Here is a 19,937-nt window from a genome sequence, read left to right as displayed (position 1 = left end):
TCAAGCTCAGGCCTCTCCTGAGGAGCGCCACGGCAGAGGAACTGGCCCTGCTTTTCTTCAAGCTCAGGCCTCTCCTGAGGAGCGCCACGGCAGAGGAGGAGTTTGCCAAGTTGAAGGACGTGTTTGACAAGTCGGAGGCAAAGCACAAGGGGGTGCAGGAGAGACAGGTGGACCTGATCCAGGAGAAGAATGACCCGGCCCTACAGCTGCAGGCAGTGAGTGTTTACAGATAACATCAATATATTACACTGTACAACAGGATGCCGTCAAGATAAGAATCAATGAGATAAGATAAAGTAAACATGTAGAAATATGATCAGACAAGATAAATGTAGACCATATCAGAATAGACCAGAAACATTTAGGCCATAAATCAAGATAAGAGATGCTAAGAAGATGTACTAAACAGGAAGTCTCTCTCTGTGTGACCCCTGACCCCCAGGAGCAGGACAACCTGATGGATGCAGAGGACTACTGTGACCTGCTGATCAAGGCCAAGGTCATAGAGCTGAAGGAAAGACTTGAGGATGAGGAGATGAACGCCAGCCTGAACGCCAGCCTGAACGCCAGCCTGAACGCCAAGAAACACAAGCTGGAGGACGTGTGTGCAGAGCTGAAGAAAGACAGATCTGGAGATCACCATGGCCAAGGTGGAGAAGGAGAGACATGCCACAGAGAACAAGGTGAGCAGGGAGGGATTAGTCTGGGTACCAGTCTGTTTAACTACCGTTCTACTCCTTGCCCCTCCTTGTAATGCAATTTTTTTTTGGCCAATGACATGGAGTGGAATGTTAGCTAAACAGACTGGTACCCAAGCTAAGGGGGTATAKATGGGTGGCTCAATGCCCGCAGATATACTTTTCAGCATTCCTGTAGTGTAAACCTCTGATCAGTCAATTTACTGTGCTGTATATATCAGATACACTACATGGCCAAAGGTATGTGGACACGTSCTCATTGAACATCTCATTCCAAAATCATGGGCATTAACATGGAGTTGGTCGCCCCTTTGCTGCTATAACAGCCTCCACTCTTCTGGGAAGGCTTTCCACTAGATGTTGGAACATTGCTGCGGGGACTTGCTTCCTTTCAGCCACAAGAGAATTAGTGAGATCAGGCGCTGGTGTTGGGCGATTAGGCCCGGCTCGCAGTCGGCATACCAATTCATCCCAAAGGTGTTCGATGGGGTTGAGGTCAGGGCTCTGTGSAGGCCAGTCAAGTTCTTCCACACCGATCTCAACAAATCATTTCTGTATGGACCTCGCTTTGTGCACAGGGGCATTGTCATGCTGAAACAGGAAAGGGCCTTCCCCAAACTGTTGCCATAAAGTTGGAAGCACAGAATTGTCTACAATGTCATTGTATGCTGTAGCATTAAGAGTTCCCTTCACTGGAACTAAAGGGCCTAGCCCGAACCACSAAAATCAGCCCCAGACCATTATTCCTCCTCCRCCAAACTTTACAGTCGGGCAGGTAGTGTTCTCCTGGCATCTGTGAAAYCCAGATTCGTCCATCAGACTGTCAGATGGTGAACGTGATTCATCACTCCAGAGAACGCATTTCCGCTGCTCCAGAGTCCAATGACTGTGAACTTTCATATTTATACCACATTGTTTGTTCCCCCTTTTTGTCCTCAGGTGAAGAACCGGATGGAGGAGATAGGTGTTCTGGGCGAGTCCATGCTGAGCCTGACCAAGGAGAAGGCAGCCCTGCAGGAGGCCTACCAGCAGGCCCTGACTAACCTGTTGGTCAGGGAGGAGAAGGTCAATATGCTGAGCAAGGCCAAGGTCAAGCTGGAGCAGCAAGTGGACGATGTTAGTAAAGGGACATGAAAAACACACTTCACCATATACAGTAGCCTAACTAGCTCCTTAGTTAAACACATAGCGTCTGTCAATCATTAAAATGATGGGTCACACGGCACAGCATKACTTTGTTATTAATTTGTCAGAAAGTTAACTGACCTCGAGAAGCTAACCAAACTCACCTTTCTCTGCTTCTCGCTCTGTGTAGCAGAGTATAATTGTAGGCTAGTGGAACCGGAGGCTATGATACCAAGATCTCCTTCAGCCAGAACACTAAGAAACAACTGTAGGAGAACAAGTTCAGAGGTCACACTTAGGTTAACTAAGTGGTCACCCGTACACAGTGCTTTCAGAAAGTATTCAAACCCCTTGACTTTTTCAACATTTTGTTAAGTTACAGCCCTATTCCAAAATGTATTAAATAGTTTTTTCCCCCCCTCATCAATCTACACACAATACCCCATTACGACAAAGCAAAAACAGGTTTTTAGAATGTTTTGCTAATTTATTAAAAATATAAAACTGAAATGTCACATTTACATAAGTATCCAGACCCTTTACCCAGACCCTTTACTACTTTGTTGAAGCACCTTTGGCAGTGATTACAGCATCACGTTTCCTGGGGTTTGACGCTACAAGCTTGGCACACCTGTATTTGGGGAGTTTCTCCCATTCTTCTCTGCAGATCCTCTCAAGCTCTGTCAGGTTGGATGGTTGGATGTCAGGTTGGTGTCAGGTTGGATGGGAAGCGTCGCTGCATAGCTATTTTCAGGTCTCTCCAGAGATGTTCGATCAGGTTCAAGTCCTGGCTCTGGCTTGGCCACTCAAAGACATTCAGAGAGTTATACGGAAGCCACTCCTGCATCATCTTGGCTGTGTGCTTAGGGTCGTTGTCCTGTTGTAAGGTGAACCTTCAACCTAGTCTTAGGTCCTGAGCGCTCTGGAGCAGGTTTTCATCAAGGATCTCTCTGTACTTTGCTCTGTTCATCTTTCCCTCGATCCTGACTTGTCTCCCAGTTCCTGCCACTGAAAAACATCCCAACAGCATGATGCTGCCACCACCATGCTTYACCGTAGGGATGGTGCCAGGTTTCCTCCAGACGTGACACTTGCCATTCAGGCCAACGAGTTCAATCTTGGTTTCATCAGWCCAGAGAATCTTGTTTCTCATGGTCTCAGAGTCTTTAGGTGCCTTTTGGCAAACTCCAAGTGGGCTGTCATGTGCCTTTTACTGAGGAGTGGCTTCTGTCTAGCCACTCTATCATAAAGGCCTGATTGGTGGAGTGCTGCAGAGATGGTTGTCCTTCTGGAAGGTTCGCCCATCTCCACAGAGGAACTCTGGAGCTCTGTCAGAGTGACCATTGGGTTATTGGTCACCTTCCTGACCAAGGCCCTTCTCCCCTGATTGCTCAGTTTGGCCGGGCGTCCAGCTCTAGGAAGAGTCTTGGTGGTTCCTAACTTTTTCCACTTAAGAATGATGGAGGCCACTGTGTTCTTGAGGACCTTCAATGCTGCATACATTTGTTGGTACCCTTCCCCAGATCTGTGCAAACACAATCCTGTCTCAGAGCTGTACAGACAACTCCTTCAACCTCATGGCTTGGTTTTTACTCTGACATGTACTGTCAACTGTGGGACCTTTAATATAGACAGGTGTGTGCCTGTCCAATCAATTAAATTTACCACAGGTGGACTCCAATCAAGTTGTAGAAACATCTCAAGGATGATCAATGGAAACATGATGCACCTGAACTCAATTTCGAGTCTCATAGCAAAGGGTCTGAATAGTTATGTAAATAAGGTATATTTTTTAAAACTTGTTTTCGCTTTGTCATTATGGGGTATTGTGTGTTGATTGATAAGGAAAATTAGTTTTCTTGTCAATTTTAGAATACGGCTGTAATGTAACGAAATGTAGAAAAAGTCAAGTGGTCTGAATACTTTCCGAATAAACCGTATATCCAGCATTTTTGTCAAAATTGCTCAGGCTCAGTAAATTTGGTTCAGGTTCATTGATACAGACAGCGATATTTAAATCTTGTTTTACGCAAATTTAAGTCAGGACTGAGCCTAAACCACTCACCACCTCTTGGAAAGCCATACTGGTATGTCTTTTGCATAGAGATGTGTGTAATTGTCCCACAGAAATATATATAATATAATAATATAAAACCTATCCCAGGGTTAAGACTGAGGTGGGCTTTACTCCTTTCATATTTATTTTCATCCCAACTCCCCAGTCCCTGCCGATGACAAGCATACCCATAACATGATGCTGCCACCACAATACTTGAACATACAAAAAGGATCTACAACATTGCATTCACTCCATATTACTGGMCTGTRTGACAAAGTGTAAAGAAAGAAGCCTGTGTTCAAAAAATACATTCTGTTTGCAACAAGGCTGTTAAAACCCGCAAATAAATTAACTTTTTGGCCTAAAATAAAAACGACAGGGTTGGGTSAAGTTCAATACAACAGAGTGAAACTCTCTCCATTTGCAAATATTGTGGTGACAGCATCATGTTATGGGTATGCTTGTCATCGGCAGGGACTGGGGAGTTTGTTAGGATCAAAAGAAATATGAAAGTAGCAAAGCCCAGKTAAAATGTAACAGGAAAACCCACCCGTCTTCTGAAATGGCTTTCCAAGACGCGTGGAGTGTTCTTGAGTGGTCTAGTCTCAGGCCTGACTTAAATCTGCTTGCAGAATTAAGTGGAGGCCTGCTAGTACTCCTGGATTAAACTCTTGTGCTTTCAGATGACTGCAATGGGTGTTAAGTGTTTGACACGTGTGTTCAAATAGCAATGATTTGTGATAGACTAACACAAACCAACGCCATGTTAAAATATTACATACTTAAATAGCCTTTGACAGGACTGTCCATTGTCAACAATAGATTGTACTTTACATCCATGTGTTGTAGTGAATTAAAGCACTTRAATAAAAAGACAAGACAGAGCCAAAGTGGTGTTCTGTTATTTATCTCATTCGCTTTACAAAGTGAAGTTACAGATACTTACCTGTGTATTAGATGAACACACACATACTCTCACTCACTTTCTGAGAAGAGCTCAGACATAAGCCCAGTGCCACATACAGATACACATTCTGAAACAGGGAGTCTCGTATCCTCATGCCATAAGTTAAGCATCTTTCCTAACGTTACTTAGGATGGCCAGTCAGGTCCCCTCTGTGTTGTCRGACCCAAGACATTCATGCTTCTGGTGAGTCCATGTTCCAGAGCCTTGTGTCGACCTTGTCCTTCACCTAAATACTTTATMATTTACATGGATCATTTCTTTAAATATAGAGTCCCTTTTTAGACCACCAAAATAAAACAATTGCTTGTCCCTTAAATATCAATGTTTTGGTCCCACTTGTATTAAATGTCCCTAAAACATTTTTGACATAGTAATTACATACCGTTAGATACAGAGTAATGTTCTTTTCCCAGTTGGTGTACTTACACATTGCGTTGACTGCACAACAAAATGTATTTAACATGCTTTATATCTGCAAACAAATTCAAATTGATTGTGTTAAAACATGTCCTTCGTGTTCGACTAGTACACTAGCATCAAAACAGGTATACCAGTTGTAAGTACTAACCCTGTATATGTACCCACTATATCTGCCAGTGTAATTACCATGTAAATGCAGAGTTTTGGCACCACTCAATATGAAGTTGGACCGTCGTTTTTTTGCCAGAGGGTAGGAGGGTTTCCACTAGTTACCACAGGCACAAAGACTAAATGGGCTATATCGTAATAATTCATATAAACAAAAATKAGCATTTTAGTCCTAATTTAAGATTAGACATAAGGTTAGCAGTGCGGTTAAGGTTCGGGTTGAAATCACATTTTAAGAATAGAAATGAGAAAAATAGGCAAGGGTTATGACTTTGTGGCTGTGGTAACTAGTGACAACAGGGTACGAGAAATCATCTCCCTTCTGTTAGTGAAAGGCTGCTGATTGGCTGACTGTTTCCCCCCACAGATAAAACAGAATGGAAACTCCAGCATGTGACACACCCCAACACAGCTATACACCAGAGGAGGCTGATGGGAGGAGCTATAGGAGGACAGGCTCATTGTAATGGCTGGAACGGAATCAATGGAACGGTATCAAACACAAACAAACCCATTTATTCCATTCTAGCCATTACAATGAGCTCGTCCTCCTATAGCTCCTCTCCCCAGMCTCCACTGCTACACACACAAGCATACGCATCCACTCCTACAGCCAATACTCACACACCCACTAAAGCATATCCACACACACACACACACAAATGCAAAAATACATACACATGCCCAAAACTGTGCACACAGTCATTCTGTACACCGATGGATCCCTGAATAACAGCYATGTGAAGAAGTGAGCGCTCAGATCTGTTCAGTCTTCAGGTGATTGAGACATTGCCTCTCTTCTTTTCACCCCCCCCCCCTCTTTTCCAGAGAAAGCTTCGCAGGGACTAAACTTCCAGAAAGTCTCTTCCCAGATCCATGTAGGCCTCGTCGATGTAGCTGGCTATGGCACATAGTGAAGTCCGGTCTGAGTCCAACAGAACTGACACGGTCTCCTTCCAATAGGTGAAGAGGATACAGGAGCTCTGTTGCAGATAGGAGGAGAGAGAGAATGTTACGATGCGAGAGCGAGAGCGAGAGGAGAGACAGGAGAGATAGGAGAAAGAGAGAATGATAAGAGAGAGTGATAGAGCGAGAGAGAGAGAGAGAGTGATAGAGCGAGAGAGAGATAGGAGAGAGAGTGATAGGAGAGAGAGAGTGATAGGAGAGAAAGAGAATGATAGGAGAAAGAGAGAATGATATGAGAGTGATAGGAGAGAGAGAGAGTGATAGGAGAGAATGATATAGAAAGGGAAAGGGGATATCTAGTCAGTTGCACAACTGAATGCATTCAACAGAAATGTGTTCTCATTTAACCCAAAGAGAGAGATACATCAGTAAGTCAGTCAACCACAATAGGACAGAACATGGTTTAGTGTACAGATAACCTATTACAGAATTACCACCATAGAGTAGGCAGCATTCAAGGAACAACGGTCGGTGTGTGTGTGTGTGTGAGCGCATTGGGGAGGACACTCACGTTCTCCAGACAGGTGCTGTCCTTGTCCTTGTTGAGGTAGTGGCGCTGCCAGAAGCGCAGCAGGTTGTGGAAGTTGTTGAGCAGGCAGCCGGGGTACTTCTCTGTGTACTCCTTCTCTCTCAGGGCGTTGAGGTAGAAGGACAGCTTGCCCCGTCTCCTGGCCAGCATCAATACCACCAGGCTGGTGTTCAGACAGCTCACATTCTCCTAACATTGGTAGGGTCCAGCCACCATCAAACAGAAGGGAAAGGATCACAGTCCGTTAACATGTAGATGATCCAGACAAGTGTATGTCTCAATATGAGAAMCAAGAAATAGAGGAATGTAAAGTCTATGATAGCTAGGAGGAGGATGCAATGCCATGACAGTCATTAGCATTACAGTAAACCTGACAACAGACAATGGGATAGGGGGGTTCCTTGCCTGTGTGAGCGTCTGCACGTTGATGATGTTGACGAGCCTGAAGAGGATGGTTAGTCTGTTCTCCACGCGGACCATGTAGGACAACAGACTGCACTCTGACAGCACCTCCACAACTACAGGGCAGACACAGACAGACAGAGAGAGAGACAGACAGAGAGACAGACAGAAAAAAAARACAGAGACATGGAGGAGTCAGAGGTGGATTTCTACGAACACCAAGAGTAGACATAACCCACTGGTTGAATCAATGTTGTTTCCACGTCACTTCAACCTAAAAATGTATATGACATTGAATCTTTGAACCCAAAGCCAATGACATGGTTTTATTTATTTCACATTGAATTCACATTAGTTGACAACTCAACCAAATGTAAATCAAAACTTGACGTTGAACTGATGTCTGTGCCCAGTGGGAATATTTCACTACTTCAAAAGCCTCCTGATGCTTCAAGTGAGCTTACTTTTATTTGACCTTTATTTTACCAGGCTGGTAAAATAAAGAACACATTCTTAGTTACAATGACTGCCTGGTTAATTGTTAAAAGTCTACGCTGTTGTGGGGGTTCTAAGCTGATACATGGAATTGTTTTAAGATGGTCATACTATGGATCATTTAGCTATTGGGTTTAGAATTTTTTTATAAAATATACATTTTGGCCTTTAGAAACACATTGAATAACACATTCATAAGATGGCTAAATAAAATAAAAAGACAGTCCAAAAAAAAAATCATAAGTAACAAGGTTGACGTGTCTGTCCTATATATCTAGGAGATAAGCTCAGGGTATATATCCTGAGCATTTATTTTTTATTTTCAGCAACAACAAAAAATTCTAACATTTCTAAACCTGTTTTCGCTTTGTCATTATGGGGTATTGTGTGTAGATTGCTGAGGATATAAATATTTTTTTTATCCAAAAATATATTCCAGATTTTGTTACGTCACTGCCTTATTCTAAAATGGATCCAAAAATATTTATATCCAAAAAATAAAAAAGAAATACCTTATTTACATAAGTATTCAGACCCTTTACTATGAGACTTGAAATTGAGCTCAGGTGCATCCTGTTTCTATTGATCATCCTTGAGATGTTTCTACAACTTGATTGGAGTCCACCTGTGGTAAATTTAATTGATTGGACATGATTTGGAAAGGCACACACCTGTCTATATAAGGTCCCACAGTTGACAGTGCATGTCAGAGCAAAAACCAATTCATGAGGTCGAAGGAATTGTTCACAGAGCTACGAGACAGGATTGTGTCGAGGCACAGATCTGGGGAAGGGTAGCAAAATATTTCTGCAGCATTGAAGGTCCCCAAGAACACAGTGGCCTCCATTAAATGGAAGAAGTTTGGAACCACCAAGACTCTTCCTAGAGCTGGCCGCCCGGCCAAACTGAGCAATAGGAAGAGAAGGGCCTTGGTCAGGGAGGTGACCAAGAACCCGACGGTCACTCTGACAGAGCTCCAGAGTTCCTCTGTGGAGATGGGCGAACCTTCCATCAGGACAACCATCTCTGCAGCACTCTACCAATCAGGCCTTTATGGTAGAGTRGCCAGAGGGAAGAAACTCCTCCGTGAAAAGGCACATGACAGCCCRCTTGGAGTTTGYCAAAAGTCACCTAAGATTCTCTGGTCTGATGAAACCAAGATTGAACTATTTGGTCTGAATGGCAAGCGTCACATCTGGAGGAAACCTGGCACCATCCCTATGGTGAAGCGTGGTGGCAGCATCATGCTGTTGGGAAGTTGTCCAGCGGCAGGGACTAGGAGACTAATCAGGATTGAGGGGAAGATGAACGGCGCAAAGTATAGAGAGATCCTTGATGAAAACCTGCTCCAGAGCGCTCAGGACCTCAAACTGGGGTGAAGGTTCATCTTCCAACAGGACAACGACCCTAAGCACACAGACAAGACAACGCATGAATGGCTTCGGGACAAGTCTCTGAATGGGCCCAACCGGGCCCAACCAGAGCCCAGACATGAACCCTATCGAACAGCTCTGGAGAGGCCTAAAAATAACTGTGCAGTGACGCTCCCCATCCAACCTGACAGAGCTTGAGAGGATCTGTAGAGAATGTGAGAAACTCCCCAAATACAGGTGTGCCAAGCTTGTAGTGTCATACCCAAGAAGATGCTGTAATCGTTGCCAAAGTTTCTTCAACAAAGTACTTAGTAAAGGGTCTGAATACTTATGTAAATGTGATTTAAAAAAAATGTATATATCAATTAGCAAACATTTCTAAAAACCGGTTTGTCAAGAGTGTGCAAAGCTGTCATCAACTCAAAGGGTGGCTACTTTGAAGAATCTCAAATATAAAATATATTTTGATTTGTTTAACACTTTTTGGTTACATGATTACATTGCTTATTTCATAGTTTGTCTTCACTATTATTCTACAATGTAGAAAATAGTCAAAATAAGGGAAAAACCCTTGAATGAGTAGGTGTGTCCAACTTTAGTCATTTTTTGGGGTCTGTACTTTACTATTTATATATTTGACAACTTTTACTTCACTACATTCCTAAAGAAAATAATGTACTTTTTACTCCATACATTTTCCCTGACACCCAAAAATACTTGTTACATTTTGAATGCTTGGCAGGACAGGAAAATTGTAAAATTCACCCACTTATCAAGAAAACATCCTTGGTCATCCCTACTGCCTCTGATCTGGTGGACTCACTAAACACAAATGCTTTGTTTGTAAATGATGTCTGAGTGTGTCCCTATCTATCCATAAACTTAAAAAACAAGAAAATAAGGAATGTGAAATATTAGTATTAAAAGTAAATGTAAWTGCTAAAATATACTTAAGTATATTTAAAACCTTTTACTCAAGTATTTTACTGGTTGACTTTCACTGGAGTCATTTTCTATTACTCAAGTATGACAATTAGGTACTTTTTCCACCACTGTGTGTGTGTGTATATATTTTTTTTTAAACATATTAAACTCCTTTTTTAGGATGCCACAAAACAACCTTCATACTTCCATCAATGTTTTTAAACTGGTACTGGTTACCTTCAGACAAGTCCCGGGTCGTAGAGAAAAACGGAGAACACCATAGTGTTTGTGAGTTTGTTTGTAACCCAAACGGTTCGGACGCTACAAACAGAAATTGGCACGTCGATGGTACCGACTTCAGATGAATCCAGACACTTGTGGGGGCCGTAGAGCAAAACGGAGACCACCASTTAGATTGACGCAACGGTGTGTCAGTCGACTCTAGAGGGTTAAGACGTTTCTACAGCCACAAACGTGTTCACCGGTAGGCCTAAGACTATTTTCTATGGACCTACCTCTCACATCGTCAGTCTGGCTCTCGAAGCGGTCCAGGGACAGAATGATACAGCGCACCAGCATGTTAGAGTCCACCAGAGAGCTGTTGATCTGGGTCATGAACGTCTGGAACTAACACAGGAAGCAGAAATGAAACCAAACATGTATTAAAAGGAAGTGATCTCTAGGGTTAAGCTAGAAAGTGGACTGCACTCCCTTTCCATCGGTCTGATCCTCATTGTTTTGAAGTGCCTCTCTCCTGGGCCGTGTCCTACCTTCTCCTCTGTGTTGACGTATTTGTTGAACCTCTTGAAGGAGTCGATGTTGAACTTCATGAGTTCCCCCAGAAGGTCAAAGTAGCTCTGCAGCACGTCCCTGGACTTACAGCCGCTGTCTATRATGCAGAACAGGATGTGCTGGAAGGACAGAGGAGAGGGATTTAATAGGAGGTTTTAAATGAAGACTTGAAGGCGGTTCTATCATAGGTGTGTGTGGCTTCACTGCTTGGCAACAGCCTCCGTACCTCCAGCAGGCCTCTCTTGAGCAGGAACACCTGGTCAGCGTAGGAGGTGGATCCTCTCAGGAAGCTCTCCACCGCCCTCGCCTGCCAGAACCTAGACAGACAGGGGTTTAACACTTCTCTTCCTATACCTGATGACGTTTCACYAATTAACTYCTGGAGTCAACACACACTCACCTGAATGAGGATTCGGCCGGTTCTTTCTTCATGACTGAAAGTAGCCGTGTCAGGAGGCCCTTTTTACCATCACAGATTAGATTTCTATATATAGAGAGAAAATATCCAACGCAATGGAGGATTTGTCAAATTCAGAAACACAAAATGTCCTCCATCCCTATGCCCCTGGCTAACTAACAGCCCTACCTGTCCGTGTTGACGAGAGCCTCCACCTCAGGGATGTTGGCCTTCAGAGAGATGGCACTGAGCTCATTCAGCTCCTGAGCGTTCAAGAGGAGATACTTGTTCCTGAGAGGGAGGAGGAAAGAACAGACATGATCCAAATGACAGAGTCACTGAACACGATGGTACCAAACTCAGTACCAGACCCATATGTCTAATTCCACAGAAATACAGTTTAAATCATAGTGTCTGTACTGAACTCACTCATGATGGTCGCTGAAGCTCTGGAGTAGTCGTAGAAACTGGATTTTAAAGGAGATCTCCTGTGTGAGTGAGATCGAGAGAGGAGGACCAATGAGTGCTGCAATAGAGGTGCTTAGTGTTACAGTGCCATTGAGCCCATTCCCAGAGCGGTCTTCTTACCGGGCTGCAGTCACAGTTCTGGTTCTGGCCGTGGAGGACGTGGGTGGATGTCTGCTTTCTCCAGATCAGCTTGTCAAACAGGTTGTTGAGTCCTGGAATCAGTTTGAACTCTGCAAGCATTCTGTGAACCTGTTTACAAGGCACCATGTCTTTACAATMAAATGGATTCTATAAAACCCAGCCCGTATACCACAGGTATGACAGGACAGGTTATTTTTATTGGTCTATTACATTGGTAACCAGTTCATAATAGCAATAAGGCACCTCAGGGGTTTTTGGTATCTGGCCAATATACCACGGCTAAATGCTGTATCCAGGCACTCTGCGTTGCATTTTGCCCAGGCACTCCGCGTTGCATCCTGCATAAGAACAGCCCTTAGCTGTGGTATATTGGCCATATACCACCCCCCCCAGGACTTACAGCTTAACTTTACATCAGCAGATGTCACAAAGTACTTAACAACCAACCTAAAACCACAAAAGGCAAGGAATGCAGAGGCAGAAGCACAGTGGAGAAACTTTACAATCTCAGTTACTGATTGAAGCCATTTCCTGACTAAAGTCCAGCTATCTGTGTCTCACCTGGTTCCTCTGGCGGCCTATGAGGAGCACACAGAGCACATAGAGAACCTCCACCTTGTACATGATCTCATGGACGATCTTCATGGACTGGGGCAGACTGTGCCTGAGAGGACTGGTGACCAGAGAGCTCTCGTCTGGCGACTCTGAGAAAGAAACAGCACAGTGCAAAGAAACACATTAAGACTCAGGGATGATAACTGGTGAGGGGCCCAAAAAGGTGACAAAAACAATTCTGTTAAATCCAAGAAAAGCTGTAAGATGCCTATTTTCCCGAGTGGGGTCGTCACAATAACAATATTTTTACTAACCGTGCGATACACCAGGCCAAATATCACCATAGAGTAGTATTGTGATACTGCTAATAAATTATGCAGTCCTAAGCCAATGTAGCTTGTTATTAGTTAGCTATCCAGGTAACATGACCAAACAAGGTTGTTTGAGTAGCCCTCGAGTAGTTTAGAAATATAAAATGTGCGACAATTTCGATGTAGAAAAGGGGAGAAGGTARTTCCAGAGGTTTGGGCTAGAAACTGGTAGTTTTCAGTGATGTAAAGGCACAAGAATGACTGTCTCTGTGCTCTGTTTTCCTCTATGGCACTCAGCCTAGTCAGACTGGCCTGCTTGTTCTTACAGAAGCTATTAAAAGATATATGTATCCACTACGCTCACGCTGTGAGCCGCTCCAATAATTAAACTAATGTAACAGAAACCCCATCACTGTCTGCACAACCCCAGCCCACCATCACGGCTAAATAACATTTTAAAACTGATGGGGGATGCGCAGAAAGAACGGATGGAGAAGCAGCTGAGTAGGCTAATGGCTGGTTAGGGAAAATGTGGCTGTCTGTCCACAGCTGAGTAGGCTAATGGCTGTTAGGGGATGATGCTGTCTGTCCACAGCTGAGTAGGCTAATGGCTGGTTAGGGGATGATGCTGTCTGTCCACAGCTGAGTAGGCTAATGGCTGGTTAGGGATGATGCTGTCTGTCCACAGCTGAGTAGGCTAATGGCTGGTTAGGGGATGATGCTGTCTGTCCACAGCTGAGTAGGCTAAAGGCTGGTTAGGGGATGATGCTGTCTGTCCACAGCTGAGTAGGGCTAATGGCTGGTAGGGGATGTGGCTGGCTGCTCAAACACAACATTGGATGATGAAGCACTCAGTCTGATAAGACATCACTCTAAACTCTGATGAGCTATTTGTAGAACGAGTAGGGATACATTCTGTTACATTTCTCTCTTATTCTGATCTGTATTTTTTTTWAACTGCAGTGTTGGTTAAGGRGCTCCTAARTCAGCATTTCACTGTAAGGTCTACTACACCTGTTGTATTTGGCGCATGTGACYAATAACATTTGATTTGTGCTCAGCCATTAATTTCGGTATGARAAACATATCAAATCAAATGTTATTAGTAACATGCGTCAAATACAACAGGTTGTGGACCTTACAAGCCCTTAACCAACAATGTAGTTCAAGAAATAGAGTTAGAAAATATTTACCAAATAAACTAAAGTAAAAAAAAAATACAATAATATAAAATAACAAGGCTATATACAGGAGGTACCGGTACCGAGTCAGTGTGCAGGGGTACAGGTTAGAGGTAATTTGTACATGTAGGTAGGGGTGACGTGACTATGGATAGACAATAAACAGTGAGTAGCAGCAGTGTACAAAACAAATGGGGGGGGGGGGTCAACGTAAATAGTCCGGTGGCCACTTGATTAATTGTTCAGCAGTTTATGGCTTAGGGGTAGAAGCTGTTAAGGAGCCTTTTGGTCCTAGACGTGGCGCTCCGATACCACTTGCTGTGCTGTAGCAGAGAGAGAAGTCTATGACACTATTATTATACACCATTATTTAGTGATCACACAGGGAGAAGATCTGTTTGCGCCTTTATTTTATAGCCCAATGGGTGATACACTCTGCACTTTGTCAGATTTTCTTTCTTTCAGATCTACACATTAACTTTGAAATCAAAAYGGCCAAAAGTGACGAGTTTACATCCCTGAAGATTATGACATCACATGTGACTGTAAAGTGGGTCACATTCTGAACCGTATTACTGATGTAAGAAAACAGTGAACAACGGTCCGTTACACCGTCAGCATATCTCAGATGACCGGAGCATGGCGTGTRGGCATGTATGTGAGGGAGAGTGCATGTATTATCTACTGGTCTGACCTGTGCTGCTCTGCTCGGCATCCTCTGTGGCCATCTGCATAAGAGCGTCCAGCACCAGGGCGTTGTCCAGCAATGTGTACCAGTCTTGAAGCTCCAGTAACAGGCTGGATGCCCCCGAGGCCTCAGACACCTTCCTGGTGGCCAGCTTACACAGCCGCTCAATGAAGCCCGGGATGTTCAGCAGGGCCACTGATGCACACAGGGGTTAAATCAAAATTAAATCCCATGAATGACTGAAACTTAAGTCCATCTCAGCTCGCGTGCCACATCGGGATTTCCAAACTCAACAGAGAGCATCACAGATTGTTTTTAGGAATGATTTGTTTGTCAAAACAAAGGGCAGGTATTTGAAACTATACATGTCCATCTAGTTGTAGACGTTCAGGTGTGGTCTTCAGTATTTCTTTTAGACAAAATAAGCTATCAACCTAGCCCCCAAAAAGTGACTGAGAACTTTAAMCCCTGAGCACACGGAGAGAACAGATTATTTTATTATCAATTTACTGTTTCCATTAAAGTGGCAATCAGCAGTCAAAACAATAACAAAGCGTACTCCCCCGTCGCTGTTTCACTAAAAAGCTGCAGCATGGGGCTGGAGAAATGCAACCACTCTAAAATTCATAAACAGAAAAATCWAATCAAATCAAATTTTATTTGTCACATACACATGGTTATGTGTAGAGCTATGGATGCAAGGACTGACCATCCATGATATCAAAATTATACTTAGTTTACAAACATTGGAGTAAAACAATCGTATATTTTGGGTTCTGATGGGGTACGACAGTTGAACTAAGCTTATGAGGCATTTAGAAGTTATATAATCAATAGGTATATATCATTAATCATTAAGTCCAAAAATGGATGTAACTACTGCAGATTKCCCCTTTAACTGAGYCCTAAGGAAACATTGAGAAGTACAAATCCATAATTTTTGAATCTCATTCATCGCTGAGCAAAAGAGGGACAAGTAATTTGCAAGGATTTTCTTCATTAAATGCTAGTCATATGAAGCATCATTATGTGACAACACCTTCCATTCTCTCTCCCTGGTCTGATGGTGAGAGCTGTCTTACCCTGGTTGACTTCAGAGTGGGAAGGGCAGAGGTTGGTCTTCTGCTGGGCGTTTTTAGCCAGCAGTGTGTGCTTGTCATCGTTGCCCAGGTCCGGCTCAGTGATGGTGACTGACAGGATGCGGCAGAAGTTGGCCAGCTGCTGCTGRTTGAAGCTCTGGACCAGACTGGGCAGGTTGGGGATGCCCTCCAGCTGGATCATCTCCTGGAGCATAAAGATGAAGGTACAAGATATTAGAGTCATTCCACTTTAAACTGGCAAAGCAAAAATTATTCTGGAATGCTTCTTATCTGTTTCTAACTACAGAAACCATTTCATCCAAAATGGTGGGTGTCATGGCTTGCTGAAATGGCATGGAACAACTCATTAACGTTTTTGTGAATCTTTTGGCCATTTAGGTTCAGTTTGRTTTGATCAAAGTTCAGCAAATTTGAATGACCTGTGGTAACTGCAAATGTGTAAGGACTGACATAGTGATAGTATGCATCCTTACCTTCCTGACCCCAAGAATGTCCTCAATCAATGTGGCGGTTTGCAAAAATGTCTTCTTGTTTGACATGAGCGTAAACAAAAACATGACAAAGTCATCTCGTGATGCCAGACTTTTAGTGACTCCTTCCATCTGAAAGTGAGGGAAAGCTCATGATTAACCTTCCCTGACTAAAAGAAAGGAAAGAGGGTAGACATCATCCTCTGTCAGACTGTGTTAAAGGAAAACTCCACCCAAAAACAATATTTTGGTATTTGTTTCATTAATCCATTGTTGACATAGTCCCAAAATGTTTTGCTTGTCAGCAATCAAGTTTTCAAGATATGTAACTTTCATATGATGCAGCGTTTGGCATCATACAGGGAGGATTTCTGTATTTCTTACATGCATTCAAACACTTTATCTAAGGCATTGATACTTACACATATACAACAATTGTACAGAACACTTAAACAATCCTTGACGAGGTCATCACTCACTGTAATGAAAACATATGTTAGAATATATATTGAAGGSATGAAAAAATTGGTTCCTCRCATTTGCAAAACTATGACATAGGAATGTAATATGGTTTACTTTTAGGGAAATTTGTCTGCGTGGTGAGGGTGGGTCTCATCAGAATCTCCACTAGTAACTGAGGACAAAGGAGAAATTAAAACCCTGACACAGCAAATATGGTCACTGACAAGACCGTCGGCTCTATACGCCTCTTTTTCAACATGTTGGAGACTCACATCAACGCCGCCAAAGAGGTCAAAAGTGTATGTGTTGGGAGAGGTGGACTCCTGTGCTGTTCTCCTGTCCTCTGTCACAAACGACATTGCCTCCATGGAGAGAAAAGATGCCACTTCCTACCACACCATAGAGAGAACACAAACACGTCATGAACAACATCTGTCAGCTCAGYAACAATTACCATCACAGCTACCACGAGGAAAACAAACATGAAACAGTCGCCTGTAAAGRGGGGCATTACAGCACCAACGAGGTCAGCGAAGAGTAATTATTGCACCTTGATAATGGAGTGGATCTGGGAGAGGTCACTGTTGAGGTGACTGCTGTCATACAGTCTCTGCAGCATCACTGGAATCCCATGCCACTTGGCCTGATGGTCCCTCTCTTGAAGTAGGGCCTCAGACATCTGAGGACAAGGAGGGAACACGATAGGAACAAGAAAATGATAGGGAAAATGCAGTACATAAATAARCGATCCCCCTCTTAGTGTATATTAGATAGACAAGATATACACACACGAGTCATTGCCCTAATTTGAGGGGCTATACCAGTTGATGTTTAAAATGAGATAGCTGTAGCCTGGAGGGGTTGCTGTGACAACTTTTCCAGTGATCAGCAAGGAAGCTAGCGGACATGGTGAAGGAAGTTTATTTTACTTCATTCACCATGGAGTGGAGTTCAGTCCGCTACAAGAAAGCCAGCCATCTTAGTGAAGTAGATAACGTAGTAGTTAGCATATTAACTTGTTAGCTAGCTAATAAAATGACTACCTACATACACTTCCACTACATTAGCCAGCCGTTTGCACAGCGCTCCGTTCCGAGTAGACGTAACGTTAGCTAGCAACCTAGCTAGCTAGGTTTTCTCCGTCCCAAACCCTCATAATTTCAGCTTTTAGAAAGGATTTCTAAATGTGTATTTTACCTCTGTGCCTCGACTAAGTCCCCCGCCAMTGATTTGTCCATGTCTGATCCTTGTAAGTATGTTTTTATTACTATTTCTTCGGGTCCGAGAGGGCCCGAGTCGCTCTGTTGTCGCCATACTTCTTCCTCTTTTGCTTGTCTAAACAGGAAGTTAAGGACTGTCGACGGCAGAGTTCGCACAGACCACCTAATGGTGTGCTATAGCAACTACAATTGTCTAACTAGAGATCGTAATTAWTCAAGAAAAATGTTGTGGGTGGCGTATTTTTATGGTAGGTGGAAGAAGTTGAAACGTTTAAATTGTTAGAGTCTAGTGTTACGAAGTGGAGACTACTGTAGTAGTACAAGTACTAGTGACTGTATTATTTGTTGTAGTGGGATAGTAGCTGTTGGTGGAATAGTTACAGTGGAAGTAAATAGCGAATGCAGTGGTAGTGAAATAGACAAATGACTGTAGCCCAGTGGTAGTGTAGTAGTAGCAGCTAGTTATTGCAATAGTTATTGTTTATAGATAAGTACACCTATTGTGAAGTAATAATTTGGGTTAGTTTATGTGTGGTTAGTGAGTGTGGGATTGTTATACTGGATTAATTTAGTGAGTGTGTGTGGGATTGTTATAGTGGGTTAGTTTAGTGAGTTGGAGTGAGTTGTGTGAGGGGCCTAAACTCAACAAAGGCATAAGTGCTAACGTTAAACCTGCATGCGATTTATTTTAGAACGCATTTAATGTTTTGAAAGATAATGACCCACCGAAGCAGGGCGGGTGGGCAGTGAACGCTTTGTTACATGAACATGTCTCTATGTTTGCGTTTATCCCTGGCTACATAGTCTCACAAAACAATACAAATGTTGTCATTATAATTTGTTCAAGCACATAAGTGTAGTTGCCGATGTTGAAAGAGAGGGAGGGTGTTGGTAAGCTGTTGAAAAGTGACACTTTATTTGGTAGCATTGCCTTTAAATTGTTTAACTTGGGTCAAACGTTACGGGTAGTCTTCCACAAGTGTTTTGTTTCTGGACATTTTGAGCCTGTAATCAAACCCACAAATGCTGATGCTCCAGATACTCAACTAGTCTAAGGAAGGCCAGTTTTATTGCTTCTTTAAYCAGGACAACAGTTTTCAGCTGTGCTAACATAATTGCAAAAGGGTTTTCTAATGATCAATTAGCCTTTTAAAATTAAACTTGGATTAGCTAACACAACGTGCCACTGGAACACAGGAGTGATGGTTGCTGATAATGGGCCTCTGTACACCTATGTAGATATTCCATTACAAATCAGCCTTTTCCAGCTACAATTGTCATGTACAACATTAACAATGTCTACACTATATTTCTGATCAATTTAATGTTATTTTAATGGAGGAAAAAAATGTGCTTTTTTTTTTCAAAAACAAGGACATTTCTAAGTGGCCCCAAACTTTTGAACGGTAGTGTATATACTAGGCGGTGTCAGAGGAAAGCCCATAAAGTTGTCAAAGACTCCAGTCACCCAAGTCATAGACTGTTTCCTCTAATACCGCACGGCAAGCGGTATCGGAGCGCCAAGTCTAGGACCAAAATGCTCCTTAACAGCTTCTACCCCCAAAGCCATAAGACTGCTGAACAATTAATCAAATGGCCACCGGACTATTACATGGACCCCCCCGCCTCCATTTGTTTTTACACTGCTGCGACTCACTGTTTATTATCTATCCATAGTCACGTCACCCCTACCTACATGTACAAATGACCTCTAACCTGTACCCCCGCACACTGACTCGGTACCGGTACCTCCTGTATATAGCCTCGTTATTGTTATGTTATTGTGTTACTTATTTTTTACTTTAGTTTATTTGGTAAATATATTTTTAACTCTTAAAACTGCACTGTTGGTTAAGGGCTTGTAAGTAAGCATTTCACGGTAAGGTCTACACTTGTATTCGGCACATGTGACAAATAGTTTGATTTGATTTGTTAAATCCACTTCAATCAGTGTAGATGAAGGGGAGGAGACAGGTTTAAGAATGATTTTTAAGCCTTGAGACAATTGAGACATGGATTGTGTATG

At 43.0% G+C, this 19,937-nt stretch overlaps 1 protein-coding gene and 1 pseudogene across 1 annotated transcript; one reads left to right on the top strand and one right to left on the bottom strand.

Annotated features, from left to right (window-relative positions):
- The first annotated feature begins 2 nt into the window (after window positions 1-2).
- LOC139022556 (myosin-6-like) lies at window positions 3-1,922 on the top strand (annotated as a pseudogene).
- A 4,323-nt stretch (window positions 1,923-6,245) lies between these two features.
- LOC111976685 (short transient receptor potential channel 4-associated protein) lies at window positions 6,246-18,060 on the bottom strand. The gene is made up of 19 exons (XM_024005702.2): window positions 17,889-18,060; window positions 17,242-17,370; window positions 16,964-17,080; window positions 16,806-16,863; window positions 16,652-16,707; window positions 16,233-16,361; window positions 15,742-15,943; window positions 14,666-14,854; window positions 12,486-12,628; window positions 11,904-12,032; window positions 11,745-11,803; window positions 11,505-11,606; window positions 11,319-11,402; window positions 11,145-11,235; window positions 10,897-11,037; window positions 10,642-10,753; window positions 7,338-7,450; window positions 6,915-7,121; window positions 6,246-6,420 (listed from the first exon to the last, which is right to left on the bottom strand). Exons 1-19 carry the CDS (start codon window positions 18,003-18,005, stop codon window positions 6,283-6,285), a joined length of 2,316 nt encoding a protein of 771 aa, XP_023861470.1. The 5' UTR covers window positions 18,006-18,060; the 3' UTR covers window positions 6,246-6,282.
- Between the last annotated feature and the right edge of the window lie 1,877 nt (window positions 18,061-19,937).

The sequence above is a fragment of the Salvelinus sp. IW2-2015 genome, linkage group LG17 (genome assembly GCF_002910315.2).
Source record: "Salvelinus sp. IW2-2015 linkage group LG17, ASM291031v2, whole genome shotgun sequence".
In the NCBI taxonomy this organism is placed as follows: domain Eukaryota; kingdom Metazoa; phylum Chordata; class Actinopteri; order Salmoniformes; family Salmonidae; genus Salvelinus; species Salvelinus sp. IW2-2015.
The sequence above is the reverse complement of the archived record's forward strand: the minus strand, read 5'-3'. Positions and strand labels throughout refer to the sequence as shown.